General features: G+C 42.7%; 1 protein-coding gene across 2 annotated transcripts in view; it reads right to left on the minus strand.

Annotated features, from left to right (window-relative positions):
- Window positions 1-4,596: 4,596 nt before the first annotated feature.
- Window positions 4,597-16,718, minus strand: part of FAM149B1 (family with sequence similarity 149 member B1) — a 53,203-nt gene continuing 41,081 nt past the window's right edge. For both annotated transcript variants that reach the window (XR_013214515.1, XM_077259108.1), the window contains one exon: window positions 4,597-5,523. Coding sequence is in view for 1 of the 2 variants with exons in the window: in XM_077259108.1 (XP_077115223.1) it covers window positions 5,483-5,523 (41 nt within the window). In the remaining variant the exon portion in view is untranslated. The remainder of the gene's footprint in view (window positions 5,524-16,718) is intronic.

Raw genomic sequence — 16,718 nt, forward strand, 5'->3', positions numbered from 1 at the left:
CTTCTGATTTTTACTTTGTATATTTTCAAGTCCAAAAGTACACGTCGTAGCAAAACTGGTGCAAAAAAAGTGATTGCCTATGGCATCTATTCCAATCAGATGCTATTTAAACCAAATACCAAATTTGAAAGGTAAAGAAAACTACATCCAGCATCCAAACTATCTTCTTTAAAAGCCATGTTGGTAGCTTAGGTGGAGGGGGGCCCAACATCTTTCACCCCTTCCAAGGTTATTAATAATCCACAGCAGTCTGTTTAGCCTTTGCTGGCTTGAATATATAGGGGGACCCTGCATCTCTCGTAAATTCACCAGTAAAGACTGTGAGCCGTTAATAGCCTGGGAACCTTTTGGGATATTGCTCCTTTTTCCAGATTATTGACATCAGTCCCCAGCAGTGGACTTTCCCTTTGCTCATTATGAAAATTGCATGGCAGCCTATGCAGTTTTTTTTTGTTTGTTTGTTGTTAATTTTACACAGCTGCTGCTGAATACAACTCCCATCATTGTCACCTGGTAGTGCCCATCTCAGCGTGACCCAGGAGATAATCATGAGAGCTACCTCAACAGCCTCTGCCTGGGATTAGCATGAACTGTACCGCTTTTTCCCAGGCGCCGCTACGTGTTACCCTGATGACACGTAGGTCATCAGCACATTTTGTCCGTGCTTATAAGCTAAGTAGTATGTGGGTTTTTCACAAGGAAACACTGTCCGTGTGAAAATCTTTATATGTGCACACCACAGCGGGTGTGCGTTGTGTCCATATTTGCGGGCCTTAAACCAGACGTGTGAAGGAGGCCTTAGGCTATGTGCGTACATTGCAGATTTGGGTGCAGAATTTTCTGCACAAAATCTGCATCTCCTGGCAGAAAACGCAGGTGCAGATTTGATGCGTTTTTTTATGCGGATTTTGTGCGTTTTTGTTGCGGATTTCATGTGTTCTCTACGCCTGCGGATTTCTATAATGGAAGGGTGCAGAAACGCTGCAGATCCACACAAGTGACACACTTTCAATCCGCAGCGTTTTCCATGCGGAATTTTTCACACCATTAGCACAGCATTTTTTTTTTTTCCTATTGATTTACATTGTACTGTACTGCGGATCTGCAGCGTTTCTGCGCAGAAAAAAACGCTGCTGATCGGCAGTAAATCCGCATCGTGTGCACATAGCCTAAGACCTAAATGTGGCTCATGACCCTCTCTCAAAGCTCAATGTAGCTCTCAAGGTTAGCAAACTTGGGTCCAACGGATCTAGAGACTGTTACAGAAATTAAAGACCCTATATCAGACTAATCTATTGCTTCATTGGGGGACACAGGAAACTGTTTATGCTGCTGCCACTAGCAGAGTTTTTAATTTTCATGTGTCACTCCGCCTTTATGTCTAGGCATAGCCCCCTGTCTAGCCTTGAATGGTCCTTTACCAAATCTTTATACTTAAAGGGGTTGTCTACTCTTAGGATAGGTCATTAGTATTGCATCTGGTGGGGTCTGACAGCTGGCATTCTCCCACTGATGAGCTGTTTGCGGCCATGCTGGAGAAACTACCCCTGTACAGTTGTAGAGGAGAGGTTGTTATTTTTTGCGCAAAGTTTCTGCACTAAGGCTACTTTCAGACATAGCGCATTTTTGAGCGCTATTTTGCGGGCGCTTTTCAAAAATGCGCAATGTCATTTTCGCCTGCCGGCGAAGTGAATGAGAAATTCACTTTGCCGTTCAGACACACCGCAAAAAAACGCGGCGCTTTTGTCTGCAAACACGCCGGCGTAAAAAGAATTGACATGTCAATTCTTTACGCAGCGGCGTGTCTGCGTATCCCCATAGGGCCCCATATTACCGTCCACACACAGCGCCTTTGTCCTGGGTGTCGGCGTCTTTGTACGGAGGGGTTGACACCCAGGACCGGACGTGACGTCGGACAGGAAGAGGGAAGCCCCCGCCCCCCAGTGAAGCAGCATGGAGTCCTTAAACGTGGGGCTGCTGATCGATTTGGTATGTGTGTGTGTGTGTGTGTGTGTCCCCATGCGACGCTAGTGCCACCATTGTGCTAAGTCGCCGTATGGGACTACTACTCCCATCCGGTATTAGGATGGGAGAGTTGTTCCTGTGTCCGGCGACTTAGCACAATTGTAAAGTTGCACAAAACACCTACACACAACACACATACATGACACACAGTACATACAACACATAACATAGAGTATATACTCACCAACAGCACACTTGTAGGCGAAGCCCTCGATCCTCCAGGAAAAAATCCAAAAATAATAAACCAAATCCATACTCCCTGTCCGCAGAATCCATAAAATGAGTGTCCCACGCCGATCGGCTGCTCTCCGGCGATACACTGCCAGGAGCGAAGCTCCTAGCAGTGTATCGCGTACTGTTCCGGAGTTCAATGACTCCGGCGTCTCGGTTAACGGCAGTACAGCTGCGTTGAACTTTCCCACGCAGCACTGCCGTTAAGCGAGAGTGCCGGGGTCAATGACCGCCGGTAAACTCGCTCGCGCATGCGCAGTGACACACCGACAGGAACTATGGCTCCTGTCAGTGTGTTGCTGCAGCCGTGGAGAGCAGACATATCTCTGGATGTGTCTGTTCTCCATGGAAAATCTTGATATGTGGCACTTAAATATGTGGCAATTAAATACGTGACACGTGGCACTTATACGTGATACGTGTCACTTAAATACGTGGCACTGAAATACGTGATACGTGGCACTGAAATACGTGATACGTGGCACTGAAATACGTGATACGTGGCACTGAAATACGTGGCACGTGTCACTTAAATACGTGGCACGTGGCACTGAAATATGTGGCACTTTGATACGTGGCACGTGGCACTGAAATATGTGGCACGTGGCACTGAAATATGTGGCACGTGGCACTTTGATACGTGGTACGTGGCACTTTGATACGTGGCACTGAAATATGTGGCACGTGGCACTTTGATACGTGGCACTTTGATACGTGGCACTGAAATATGTGGCACTTTGATACGTGGCACTTTGATACGTGGCACGTGGCACTGAAATATGTGGCACGTGGCACTTTGATACGTGGCACGTGGCACTGAAATACGTGATACGTGGCACTTAAATACGTGGCACTTAAATACGTGGCACTTAAATACGTGGCACTTAAATACGTGGCACTTAAATACGTGGCACTTAAATACGTGGCACTTAAATACGTGGCACTTAAATACGTGGCACTTAAATACGTGGCACTTAAATACGTGGCACTTAAATACGTGGCACTTAAATACGTGGCACTTAAATACGTGGCACTTAAATACGTGGCACTTAAATACGTGGCACTTAAATACGTGGCACTTAAATACGTGGCACTTAGGCTATGTTCACATTTGCGTTGTGCGCCGCATGCGTCCTTTTTTTGATTGATTTTGGACGCAGCAAAAATGCAACTTGCTGCGTCCTCTGCGGCCGGATGCGTGCGCTGCAGTGACGCATGCGGCGCAAAACGCAAGTGCGACGCATGTCCATGCGCCCCCATGTTAAATATAGGGGCGCATGACGCATGCGGCGCCCGACGCTGCGGCGCAGACCACAAATGTGAACGTAGACTTAAATAGCTGGATAGAGCTGGATCCGCGGGCTGTGATCTGGCCTACGCTCAGCACTCTGCGGAGCGCTGTCATTCAAAACACGTCCACTCATTTTGGTGTTTAGTCCCAAAATGGAGGATGGAAGAAGAAAAGGGTTGGACAAGGAAATGACATCATTTCTTTTTTTTTTTTCCCCCACTACAGTTAAAGCTTTATTTGTGTCAAACACAGACAATCTGCAGAGAAAACTGCATAAAAAAACGCACTAAAAACCGCATCAAAAACGCACCAAAAACGCACCTGCGTTTTCTGCCAAGAGCTGCGTTTTTTGTCCTGAAAAAAAAGGATTGAAATCAGGATCGTGTGAACATACCCTTACCGTACAGGGTTACGAGGGGGGGCGTCTGACTGACGCCTGCCCTAGTAACCTGGGGTTAGTGACAGTGGGGTTAGTAAACCCCAGCTGATGTCTGTTCCGCTTGCTGAGGCGTCTTTGGCTCAAGGCCATTGCAGCTGGCAGAATCGACATGATGTTAACTCCAGTGTGTATTGTATTCCGAGTCATAAAGACAGGAAATGACCTCAATGACTCTTTTTTTTTTTTTTTTTTCCCCTTTTTTTTTTTTCAAACAAACTTTATTTTCAGTACACAATGCTGAAAAAAACGCAGCTGCAAAAAACGCAGCAAAAAACGCAGTGTGTGAAAGCAGCTGCGTTTTTTGCCTGCGTAAAAAAACGCAGGTAAAGCAGCAGCAAAATACGCGCGCGTAAAAATACGCAGCAAATATGCTGTGTGTGAAAGTAGCCTAAATCTGCCACATAAGAACATCCTCCTAATGCTCCAGGAGTACAGGAGCCTTGTTATAGAATGCTGCGGGAGACACAACTCAGCCAGAAACTAAAACCAAAACTTAAGGAACCTCAGGAGCAACATCTTCTCAAAGTTGAACATAATATGGAATAAATATGGACCTGTAGGCATACATGAGGCCATTTGTCAAGACGGACATAATACACATCAAACATAATACAATAAATATTAAAGTATTTATTAGGTCATATAAAAATACATATTTACACAAGGCTACAACGCAGTCCATGAACAAAAACCTGGTTAAATATGGCAAGCTATTAGGTAGTGTGCCAGCTCCGACAGTCCTGCTGATCTCTGAAGATGTGACATGGTTGTGATGAGATCTGAGAGCACGGCTGGTGCTATAGACACATGCTGGTCCTTCCAGCAGCCGGGTCTATGAAATAAATGGTAAAGTGCTCTGATGGCTGCACACTTATTAGTACAGTCAAATATAGTCTTTAGTACAGTGCATCTATGGGCACATCACTAATTTCCTACAGGCGCATATAATCCAAGCAGAATGTGAACAGTGTCTTAAAGTAGAAAACCTGCATTCAGGCCTAGGTTGTAGGATTTGTATACCCACCCTAAGTGCTTGAGACCCACATACACGCCACCAATTGTCTGAATTGTGGCATCCTGGCTCCCCAGTCCTCCCAGGACAAAGGATATCAGTGGTGAGAAGGATCCAGGCGGTTGGATCTCTGAGTCGATCCTTTTGTCCGGAGTGAGCACTGCCGATGGATGGATTGTGGATTCTGGCAGCAGCTCTCTCATGGAGAAGACAGGAGCGATTAGATGAGCCCAACATTCCTGTGTATGGGGGGAGAGGTGCGTGGAAGTCTTATCCTAATAAAGATTGAGATGAGCCATTCTTTCTTGCATAGATACTTTTACTTGCTGTCAATTGTTTCCATAATGTATAGGTAAGTGATCACACATCTATTCTTAAGCTGTAGGGGTTGATCAGGATCCAAAAAAAAACCATTGGTTGTGACTGACTGATGTAGAAGTTTGGCATCTTTTGCATTAGTTTACACATTAGTCTGATACTGTCCTCATCGGTTATGAAACTTCATCAGAAAATGCAGTGGGGTTCCTAAACACAAAGGGGAGGAAAGACACAAAACCGTTTACTGTTTCAGCAAGTTGAATATGCATTTTATTTCAAAATTCATGTATTTTGTGCAAGAATATGTATTTTTAGTTGGTTTTCAACCACATTACATCATCTCACTGACTTTTCATGTGGACATACCGCCTTACAATTAAGACATGAAAAGCCAGTGACTCTTCACCCCCGGGCCATGATTCTGGGGCTACCACTGTCTCACAGCATTCAATGCCAGGCACAGGGAATTGAGCACCATCGGTGTTTTGCAGCAGCTCAATAAACTCGTTGCATGCCACAGTCCATAGTGACCACAGCATGTCAGGAGTATGACACAGGGAGACCATTCCCTCCACTGTCACTCCTGTAGCACCGATGGTTTGCCATAGATCAAAGACTTCTAGATTGTGCCTGGGGTACGGTCTATTAGGCTGCCTGGCAGTATAAGGGTACAGTCACATAACTATTTTTGCTCCAAATGCTGTCCCCAAAAAAAATAAATAGTGCATGCTGTTTCTTGTGAAAGGTAAATAAATAACAAATAGTAATTGGGGATCCTAGTAATCATATCAATATGTTATCATTTGTTATGGATAGAGAATGCAAAAAAAAATATATGTATAGACCCCAAAATGGAAAACTTGACAAATACAACTGACCTTGCAAAACCAAAGCCCTCTCGTACAACAATTTCTGTGAAAAAATTTTTTGTGCAGTTAGCGTGTGTGTATATCCATACAGTTATTACAGACCTGTGTGCTGCAGCTTGCTGTGTAATGTGCGGTATTTATTTAGATTACTTCTATAGCATCATTAATTACTTACATACTTTAATTATTAATTACAGACACCATCAGTACAGATCTATAACCATTACCCATAGATAGGTATATTACATAGCAAGCTGCAGCATGCTGTTCTGTGATGGATCCATCCGGCTCTCTATGTGATTTCTCTGGTCCTTTTGTTCAATCTAATTGGATGATTTCTGACCAAATCAAGGTAGAACTTTGATTTTGCTATAAATCACCTTAAAAGATGGTTCATAAAAGAGTAAAAGGGGCTGGAAACTGAACTGTCTCCTGCTGGATTTACCATAGAACAAACAGCATTGTGCAGCTCGCTGTGCCATATAGAAACATGCCAGGCAAAGCACATTATTAATTACACCCAAGTAGCACTTCAATAAGTAGAAAATTCTAGTGCAGAGAGAGGTGTCAATATCCTTTAAAGGGAGTGCATAATCAGAAAATGGCTTAGTTTAAAACACTGATCTTGTGCTACATGTATTTTTTTTTTAAATTGGTAATGTTTTTTCCCCATATTAAACTGTATAAAAAAAGTAATCTTGATTTTTTCAGTGGCCACTAGGGTTGTAGACTCATTGTTCCTGTTCTTTCAGGAAGAGTTTTCAGGAGGCTCCTTATCATTAGGGTATGTGTCCACGTTCAGGATTGCATCAGGATTTGATGCAGGTAAAATCCTGACCAAATCTGCACCTGAGGTCACTGGCAGGTCACCTGCGTTGTCCTTGCGTTGTTTCTGCAATGTAAGGGCATGCTGCGTTCTGAAAAGACGCGCCGCATGTGAGTTTCCGCGGGTGTGCCGCATGCGTCTTTTAAAGCATAGTGGAGTCGGGATTTCATGAAATCCCCTCCACTATGCTGTAACATCTGGACGCTGCGTGTTTGACGCTGTGGCACTACGCAGCGTCAAACATGCAGCATTTCCTGAACGTTGAAACACACACTTAGGGCTCATTTCCACTTGCGAGGAAAACGGACGAGTGCAATCCGATAAAAAAAATCAGATTGCACTCGGACCAATGTTATTCAACAGGTGTCTTTTCATTTGCGATTTTTTTTCTCAGCCGAAATCGGACTGAGAAAAAATTGCAGCATGCTGCGATTCTCGGACGAGACTCGCCAATGTAAGTCAATGGGTGCGAGAAAAAAAAAAAAAAATTGCACAATGCGAGTTCTATTCGATTTTTACGCACCGATGTCCTTTGAAAAGCTGGCAATTCAGCACGGTGTACAGTAAAATCACACTGACATTTTAGAATAGAATAGATATATACACATAGAATAGGTATATATACATACATATATATATATATATATATATATATATATATATATATATATCTATCAGTGAGACACATATATATGTATATATTTAACCCCTTCATGACCCAGCCTATTTTGACCTTAATGACCTGGCCATTTTTTGCAATTCTGACCAGTGTCCCTTTATGAGGTAATAACTCAGGAACGCTTCAACGGATCCTAGCGGTTCTGAGATTGTTTTTTCGTGACATATTGGGCTTCATGTTAGTGGTGAATTTAGGTCGATAATTTTTGCATTTATTTGTGAAAAAAATGGAAATTTTGTGAAAAACTTGAAAATTTCGCAATTTTCAAATTTTGAATTTTTATTCTGTTAAACGAGAGAGTTATGTGACACAAAATAGTTGATAAATAACATTACACACGTCTACTTTACATCAGCACAATTTTGGAAACAAAATTTTTTTTTGCTAGGAAGTTAAGGGTTAAAATTTGACCAGCGATTTCTCATTTTTACAACGAAATTTACAAAACCATTTTTTTTAGGGACCACCTCACATTTGAAGTCAGTTTGAGGGGTCTATATGGCTGAAAATACCCAAAAGTGACACCATTCTAAAAACTGCACCCCTCAAGGTGCTCAAAACCACATTCAAAAAGTTTATTAACCCTTCAGGTGCTTCGCAGCAGCAGAAGCAACATGGAAGGAAAAAATGAAAAAATTGAGGCTAAAAGAATTTTTTTGTGAAAAAAAAAAAAAAAGTACTTTTTCATTTTTACGAATCAATTTGTGAATCACCTGGGGGTTCAAAGTGCTCACTATGCATCTAGATAAGTTCCTTGGGGGGTCTAGTTTCCAAAATGGGGTCACTTGTGGGGGAGCTCCAATGTTTAGGCACACGGGGGCTCTCCAAACGCGACATGGTGTCCGCTAAAGATTGGAGCCAATTTTTCATTGAAAAAGTCAAATGGCGCTCCTTCCCTTCCGAGCCCTGTCGTGCACCCAAACAGTGGTTCCCCCCCACATATGGGGTATCAGCGTACTCAGGACAAATTGTACAATAACTTTCAGGGTCCAGTTTCTCCTTTTACCCTTGGGAAAATAAAAAAATTGTTGCTAAAAGATCATTTTTGTGACTAAAAAGTTAAATGTTCATTTTCACATGGGCAACAGGATAAAGTGGATCCTAAAATGTGTTGGGCAATTTCTCCTGAGTACGCCGATACCTCATATGTGGGGGTAAACCACTGTTTGTGCACACGGCAAGGCTCAGAAGGGAAGGAGCGCCATTTGACTTTTGAATGAAAAATTAGCTCCAATCGTTAGCAGACACCATGTCGCGTTTGGAGAGCCCCCGTGTGCCTAAACATTGGAACTCCCCCACAAGCGACCCCATTTTGGAAACTAGACCCCTCAAGGAACTTATCTAGATGCATAGTGAGCACTTTGAACCCCCAGGTGCTTCACAAATAGATCCGTAAAAATAAAAAAGTACTTTTTTTTCACAAAAAATTTCTTTTAGCCTCAATTTGTTCATTTCCACATGGACAACATGATAAAATGGATCCTAAAATTTCTTGGGCAATTTCTCCTGAGTACACTGATACCTCACATGTGGGGGTAAACCACTGGGCACACGGCAGGGCTTGGAAGGGAAGGAGCGCCATTTGACTTTTTGAATGAAAAATTAGCTCCAATCGTTAGCGGACACCATATCGTGTTTGGAGAGCCCCTGTGTGCCTAAACATTGGAGCTCCGCCAAATGTGACCCCATTTTGGAAACTAGACCTCCCATGGAACTAATCTAGATGTGCGGTGACCACTTTAAACCCCCAAGTGCTTCACAGAAGTTTATAACGCAGAGCCGTGAAAATAAAAAATCATTTTTCTTTCCTCAAAAATTATGTTTCAGCAAGCATTTTTTTATTTTCACAAGGGTAACAGGAGAAATTAGACCCCAATAGTCGCTGCCCAGTTTGTCCTGAGTATGCTGGTACCCCACATGTGGGGGTAAACCACTGTTTGGGCACACGTCGGGGCTCAGAAGGGAAGTAGTGACGTTTTGAAATGCAGACTTTGATGGAATGGTCTGTGGGCGTCACGTTGCGTTTGCAGAGCCCCTGATGTGCCTAAACAGTAGAAACCCCCCACAAGTGACCCCATTTTGGAAACTAGACCCCCCAAGGACCTTATCCAGATGTGTGGTGAGCACTTTGAACCCCCAAGTGCTTCACAGAAGTTTATAACGCAGAGCCGTGAAAATAAAAAATCATTTTTCTTTCCTCAAAAATTATGTTTTAGCAAGCAATTTTTTATTTTCGCAAGGGTAACAGGAGAAATTGGACCCCAATAGTTGTTGCCCAGTTTGTCCTGAGTATGCTGGTACCCCATATGTGGGGGTAAACCACTGTTTGGGCGCACGTCAGGGCTCGGAAGGGATGGAGCACCATTTGACTTTTTGAACGCAAGATTGGCTGGAATCAATGGTGGCGCCATGTTGCGTTTGGAGACCCCTGATGTGCCTAAACAGTGGAAACCCCTCAATTCTAACTCCAACCCTAACCCCAACACACCCCTAACCACAACCCTAACCCCGACACACCCCTAACCCTAATCCCAACCCTAATCCTAACCCTAATCCCAACCCTAACCATAACCCTAACCCCAACACACCCCTAACCATAAACCTAACCACAAGCCTAATCTTAACCCTATTTCCAACCCTAGCCCTAATTCCAACCCTAACTCTAATTCCAACCCTAACCCTAAGGCTATGTGCCCACGTTGCGGATTCGTGTGAGATTTTTCCGCACCATTTTTGAACAATCCGCAGGTAAAATGCACTGCGTTTTACCTGCGGATTTACCGCGGATTTCCAGCGTTTTTTTGTGCGGATTTCACCTGCGGATTCCTGTTGAGGAACAGGTGTAAAATGCTGCGGAATCCGCACAAAGAATTGACATGCTGCGGAAAATACAATGCAGCGTTTCCGCGCTGTATTTTCCGCACCATGGGTACAGCGGATTTGGTTTTCCATATGTTTACATGGTACTGTAAACCTGATGGAAAACTGCTACGAATCCGCAGCGGCCAATCCGCCGCGGATCCGCAGACAAATCCGCACCGTGTGCACATAGCCTTAGGGTATGTGCCCACGCTGCGGATTCCACTGCGGAATTGATAAATCCGCAGTGCAAAACCGCTGCGGTTTTTACTGCAGATTTATCACGGTTTCTAGTGCGGTTTCCGCTGCGGGTTTACACCTATTGGAGCAGGTGTAAACTCGCAGCAGAATCCGCACAAAGAATTGACATGCTGTGGAATATAAACCGCTGCGTTTCCGCGAGTTTTTTTCTGCAGCATGTGCACTGCGGATTTCATTTCCCATAGGTTTACATTGTACTGTAAACTTATGGAAAACCGATGCGGACCAGCAGCGAAATCCGCAGCGTGTGCACATACCCTAATTCTAACCCTAACCCTAGTGTAAAAATAAAAGTAAATATATTTTCTTTATTTTTATTATTGTCCCTACCTATGGGGGTGATAAAGGGGGGGGGGGGGTTTCATTTACTATTTTTTTTATTTTGATCACTGTGATAGGTTTTATCACAGTGATCAAAATGTACCTTGAACGAATCTGCCGGCAGGCAGATTCGGCGGGCGCACTGCGCATGCGCCCGCCATTTTGGAAGATGGTGGCGCCCATGGAGCAGACGGACGGACACCGGGAGGCTTGGTAAGTATGAGGGGGGGGGGGAGATCGGAGCACGGGGGGATCGGAGCATGGGGGAGCGGAGCATGGGGGAGCGGAGCATGGGGGAGCGGAGCACAGGACGGAGGACTGGAGAGGCGATCGGTGGCGGTGGGGGCAGATCAGTGTTTCCAGCCATGGCCGATGATATTGCAGCATCGGCCATGGCTGGATTGTAATATTTCACCATTTTCATAGGTGAAATGTTACAAATCGCTGATTGCTGTTTCACTTTCAACAGCCAATCAGAGCGATCGTAGCCACGAGGGGGTGAAGCCACCCCTCCTGGGCTGAAGTACCACTCCCCCTGTCCCTGCAGATCGGGTGAAATTGGAGTTAACCCTTTCACCCGATCTGCAGGGATGCGATCCCTCCATGACGCCACATAGGCGTAACAGGTCGGATTGGCACCGACTTTCATGACACCTATGTGGCATCACAGGTCAGGAAGGGGTTAATGCAGCGCTAGATAGCAGAAAAGCCGGTAATTCAATTGCTGGCTTTTGCTATGACATGGTTTACATACAGTAAACCATTTCATATCCCTTATTTTATTACATATTCCTGACTACTAATGTAAGAAGTGTCTTTGTGTAAAATTTGGTGGCTCTAGCTGGTAAAATAAAGGGTTAAATCACGGAAAGAATATGTAATAAAATAAGGGATATGAAATGGTTTACTGTATGTAAACCATGTCTCATATCCTGTCAGGTTTGTGAAGGAGATAGCAAAAGCCGGCAATTGAATTACCAGCTTTTCTGCTATCTAGCGCTGTATGAAATGTAAATATATATATATATATATATATATATATATATAAATATAAATATATATATATATACACTCACCGGCCACTTTATTAGGTACACCATGCTAGTAACGGGTTGGACCCCCTTTTGCCTTCAGAACTGCCTCAAATCTTCGTGGCATAGATTCAACAAGGTGCTGGAAGCATTCCTCAGAGATTTTGGTCCATATTGACATGATGGCATCACACAGTTGCCGCAGATTTGTCGGCTGCACATCCCAAAGATGCTCCATACAAGGCAGGATGGATCCATGATTTCATGTTGTTTACGCCAAATTCTGACCCTACCATCCGAATGTCGCAGCAGAAATCGAGACTCATCAGACCAAGCAACGTTTTTCCAATCTTCTACTGTCCAATTTCGATGAGCTTGTACAAATTGTAGCCTCAGTTTCCTGTTCTTAGCTGAAAGGAGTGGTACCCGGTGTGGTCTTCTGCTGCTGTAGCCCATCTGCCTCAAAGTTCGACGCACTGTGCGTTCAGAGATGCTCTTAGGCCTACCTTGGTTGTAACGGGTGGCGATTTGAGTCACTGTTGCCTTTCTATCAGCTCGAACCAGTCTGCCCATTCTCCTCTGACCTCTGGCATCAACAAGGCATTTCCGCCCACAGAACTGCCGCTCACTGGATTTTTTTTCTTTTTCGGACCATTCTCTGTAAACCCTAGAGATGGTTGTGCGTGAAAATCCCAGTAGATCAGCAGTTTCTGAAATACTCAGACCAGCCCTTCTGGCACCAACAACCATGCCACGTTCAAAGGCACTCAAATCACCTTTCTTCCCCATACTGATGCTCGGTTTGAACTGCAGGAGATTGTCTTGACCATGTCTACATGCCTAAATGCACTGAGTTGCCGCCATGTGATTGGCTGATTAGAAATTAAGTGTTAACAAGAAGTTGGACAGGTGTACCTAATAAAGTGGCCGGTGAGTGTATATATATATATATATATATATATCTCACTGACATATATATATATGTATATATACCTATTCTATGTGTATATATCTATTCTAATCTGTCAGTGTGATTTTACTGTACACAGCACTGATTTGCCGGCTTTTCATCGGACAGCAATACGGATGTCATACGGATGTTGCGATAAAAAAAAAAAATCGCATGACACTCGCATGATTTACCTCCGTTTTTTCGGTCCGTAAATCAGGCCGGTTTTTTTCTCACAAGTGGAAATGAGCCCTTAGAGGCAGGATTACAATAACAGGTAACGCCTCTGTACATAGCTGATAATCTGTTGTGATTGGTGGGTACGGTTTGCCACAGCTGACCCTCCCCCGCCTCCCGTCACATTGACCTTTGAGCAGACTCAGACATTTAAATAGTGTTGAAATCCAACTTTATAATAAAAAGCCCCCATGGCCAGTGTGAACATTGCAAGTTTTTTTACATGATTTTTAATACATACTGTGATATGTAAATAAATGCCCCCAAATTGTCAAAAATACATTAAATACAAAAACAGTCTCTTGAAGGACATAGCTCAAATTTACAAGTAAAAAAACAGAAATCAACACAGTGTATTAATTAGATCCCACCAATTAGTGTGACTTGTATAAAAGAAAATACTATGTGGTAAAAAAAAAAAAAAACTACCTACATTAAAATGGTACAATGTTTTTTTTTTTGTTTTTGTTTTTTTGGTACAAAAGTAAAATTTGTCTGTTCTAACTTTTGTGGATCTCCAAATTCTAACTAGCTAAGACGTCCAAACTTGAGCTTTATGGTATGGATGAAACCACACATCTATCTTCTCTCTGGCTTCTAAGGGTACGTGTCCACGGTCAGTAAACGCTGCTTGTTTGACGCTGCGCAGAGCTGCAGCGTCAAACACGCAGCGTCCAGATGTTCCAGCATAGTGGAGGGGATTTTATGAAATCCCGTGTCCACTATGCGTGGAAACAGGCATCCGACTTCCCTGCGACTCCGGACATGCTGCGCGTCTTTTCAGATCGCAGCATGTCTGTACACCTTGCGGGGACGCAGCGTCCCCGCAAGGCATAACACAGGGCGCTATGGGAGAGAGCGATGATCCCGGATGTGTACAGTTAACAAATCCGGCATCATCGCGTCCCAGAAGGGGGCGGGGCTTAGTGCAGAGCGGCTTCGCCGCTCCGGCGATACCGCCGGCCATCCTGACCGTGGACACGCACCCTAAGGGTATGTGTCCACGTTCAGGATTGCATCAGGCTTTGGTCAGGATTTTATGCAGGTAAAATCCTGACCAAAAATGCACCTGAGGTCACTGGCAGGTCACCTGCGGTGTTCCTGCGTGTTTTGCTCATTGTAGCAACATGCTGCGTTTGAAAAAAATGCAACGCATGTGCGTTTTTGCGGGAAAAACGCATGCGTTTTTTAATGCACAGTGGAGACGGGATTTCATTAAATCCCCTCCACTATGCTGTAACATCTGGACGCTGCGTTTTTGACACTGCGGCTCAGCGCTGCGTCAAAAACGCAGCGTTTCCTGAACGTGGACAGATACCCTAACAGGACAAGCAATCAGAAACCTGTCCCGCTCCCCGACAATGTTACAAGAATTCATATCTGTGTCATGGTGATTAAAGGGAATGTCCCACAAAGTACAGTGCAATCAGTAGATCTTAGTTTTATTCCAAGTTCCACCATTGGATGCGTTTAACCCCTTCTAGTTTTTTCCTCCCCTTGTTCCAAAAGCCATAACTTTTATTATTCTGTCCATGTATCCATATGAGCGCTTGCTTTTTGCAGGACGAATTGTTCTTTTGAATTACACCATTTACAATATCATGTGTTGCAGTGGAAAGCGGGAAAAAAAATCCAAGTGCGTCAAAACTGCACAAAAAAGTACAATTCCAATTGTACAATTTTTTTTTGGGGTTTTGTACTTGCAATGTTCATTAAACGGCAAAACTGACCTGTCCATATGATTCTCCAGGTTAGTAGAATTACACAGATACCAAACACGCATAGTATAAAAGAAAAAAACTAAATTTTGGTTGTGTTGCTATTTTCCAAGGCCTGAAACGTTTTCAATTTTTGGGATAGGGGGTTGTGAGGAATGATTTTTGGAGCCCTGAAGTAACGTTTTTAGTGATACCATGTTGGGGTAGATACAATGTCTGATCGCCTTTTATTACACAAACAAAAAACGTAATTCTGACTTTTCAATTTTATTTTTCTTGTTATGTCATATTGATTTATTTCATAATTTGATAGATCGGACTTTTACAAACGCAGAAATACAATATACAGAGGGTGAAATAAGTATTGAACGTGTCACCAATTTTCTAAGTAAATATATTTCTAAAGGTGCAATTGGCATGAAAATCTCATCAGACGCCGGTACCAACCCATCCGATCCACACAGGCGAAGAAATCAAACCATAGATATCTATAAATTAAATTATGTATAATAATGACAAATGACACAGGGAAAAAGTATTTAACATATTTACTGAAATATTCCTATGTTGACAGGATGGGTTGGTACTGATATCTCGGGAGAATTTCATGCCCATAGCACCTTATATTTACTTAAATAAGTATTGACCACATCGAAAATATTTTCACAGGCTGAATGGTTTTTTTTTTATTGCTTTTTTTATATAACTAATTTTTATTACATTTTATAACATTTTAACAATCAAAATAAGCACAAAATATTCAGATTTTAACAATCAAAATAGACAAAGAAACAATGTATTGCTTTATTTTTAATGGGGCAATGTGAACTTTTATATTTTTAAAAAACATTTTTTCCACTTATAACTGTACTTGTTAGTTCGCTTAGGTGACTACAACCTGCGTTCACCAGAGAGCTAGTACTGTACACAGCAATACCACAGTATTGCAATGTATAGCGGAAAAAAAAACGAAAAAAAAAGATGTGTCAAGAACAAAATACAACAATATCAGTACAAAAGTAAATTAAATAAATAAATTAAAGTCCTAATCATGCATATACATGAAACTTTGTGTTCAGTCAATTTGACGGTGCGTAGGTAATTCCCCTTCTGGTATATATAAAAGTATGTATATAATCATATCCAATAATTAAAACACGGGGAAATATACAGAAGTACACAAAAAAAGAATGATGAGAATGATCAGCTCACCCACCAATAGACCCGACACATGGCTAACCACTGCTTCATCATTTCCCTACAAAACGTCAAATTAATTGAACACAGTTTCATGTACATGCATTATTAGGATTCACCAGTTTACACAGACATTGCATGGTAACCTATAAACGGTGCAATCATGTACACATGTATTTGTGAAACTTGTTTGATTAGCTCGCCCACTATTTTTTAGGTGTTTGTTTCATTTGTTTTCCTTATATAAATTTTAATTTATCTACTAAAACTAACTTTTTTACAAATATTGTTGTATTTTGTTCTTGGCACATATCTTTCTTTTTCGGTTATTTGTTTGTTTTTGTGTCCTATGTTGACCTGTAATTAATTGGGTTGTTGGAGATGTATCTGTAAATACTGCATGTATAGCAAAAAAATCACGGTCTCTTATGAACGCCACCTACAGGATGGCTTTT

The sequence above is a fragment of the Ranitomeya variabilis genome, chromosome 4, assembly GCF_051348905.1.
Source record: "Ranitomeya variabilis isolate aRanVar5 chromosome 4, aRanVar5.hap1, whole genome shotgun sequence".
In the NCBI taxonomy this organism is placed as follows: Eukaryota; Metazoa; Chordata; class Amphibia; order Anura; family Dendrobatidae; genus Ranitomeya; species Ranitomeya variabilis.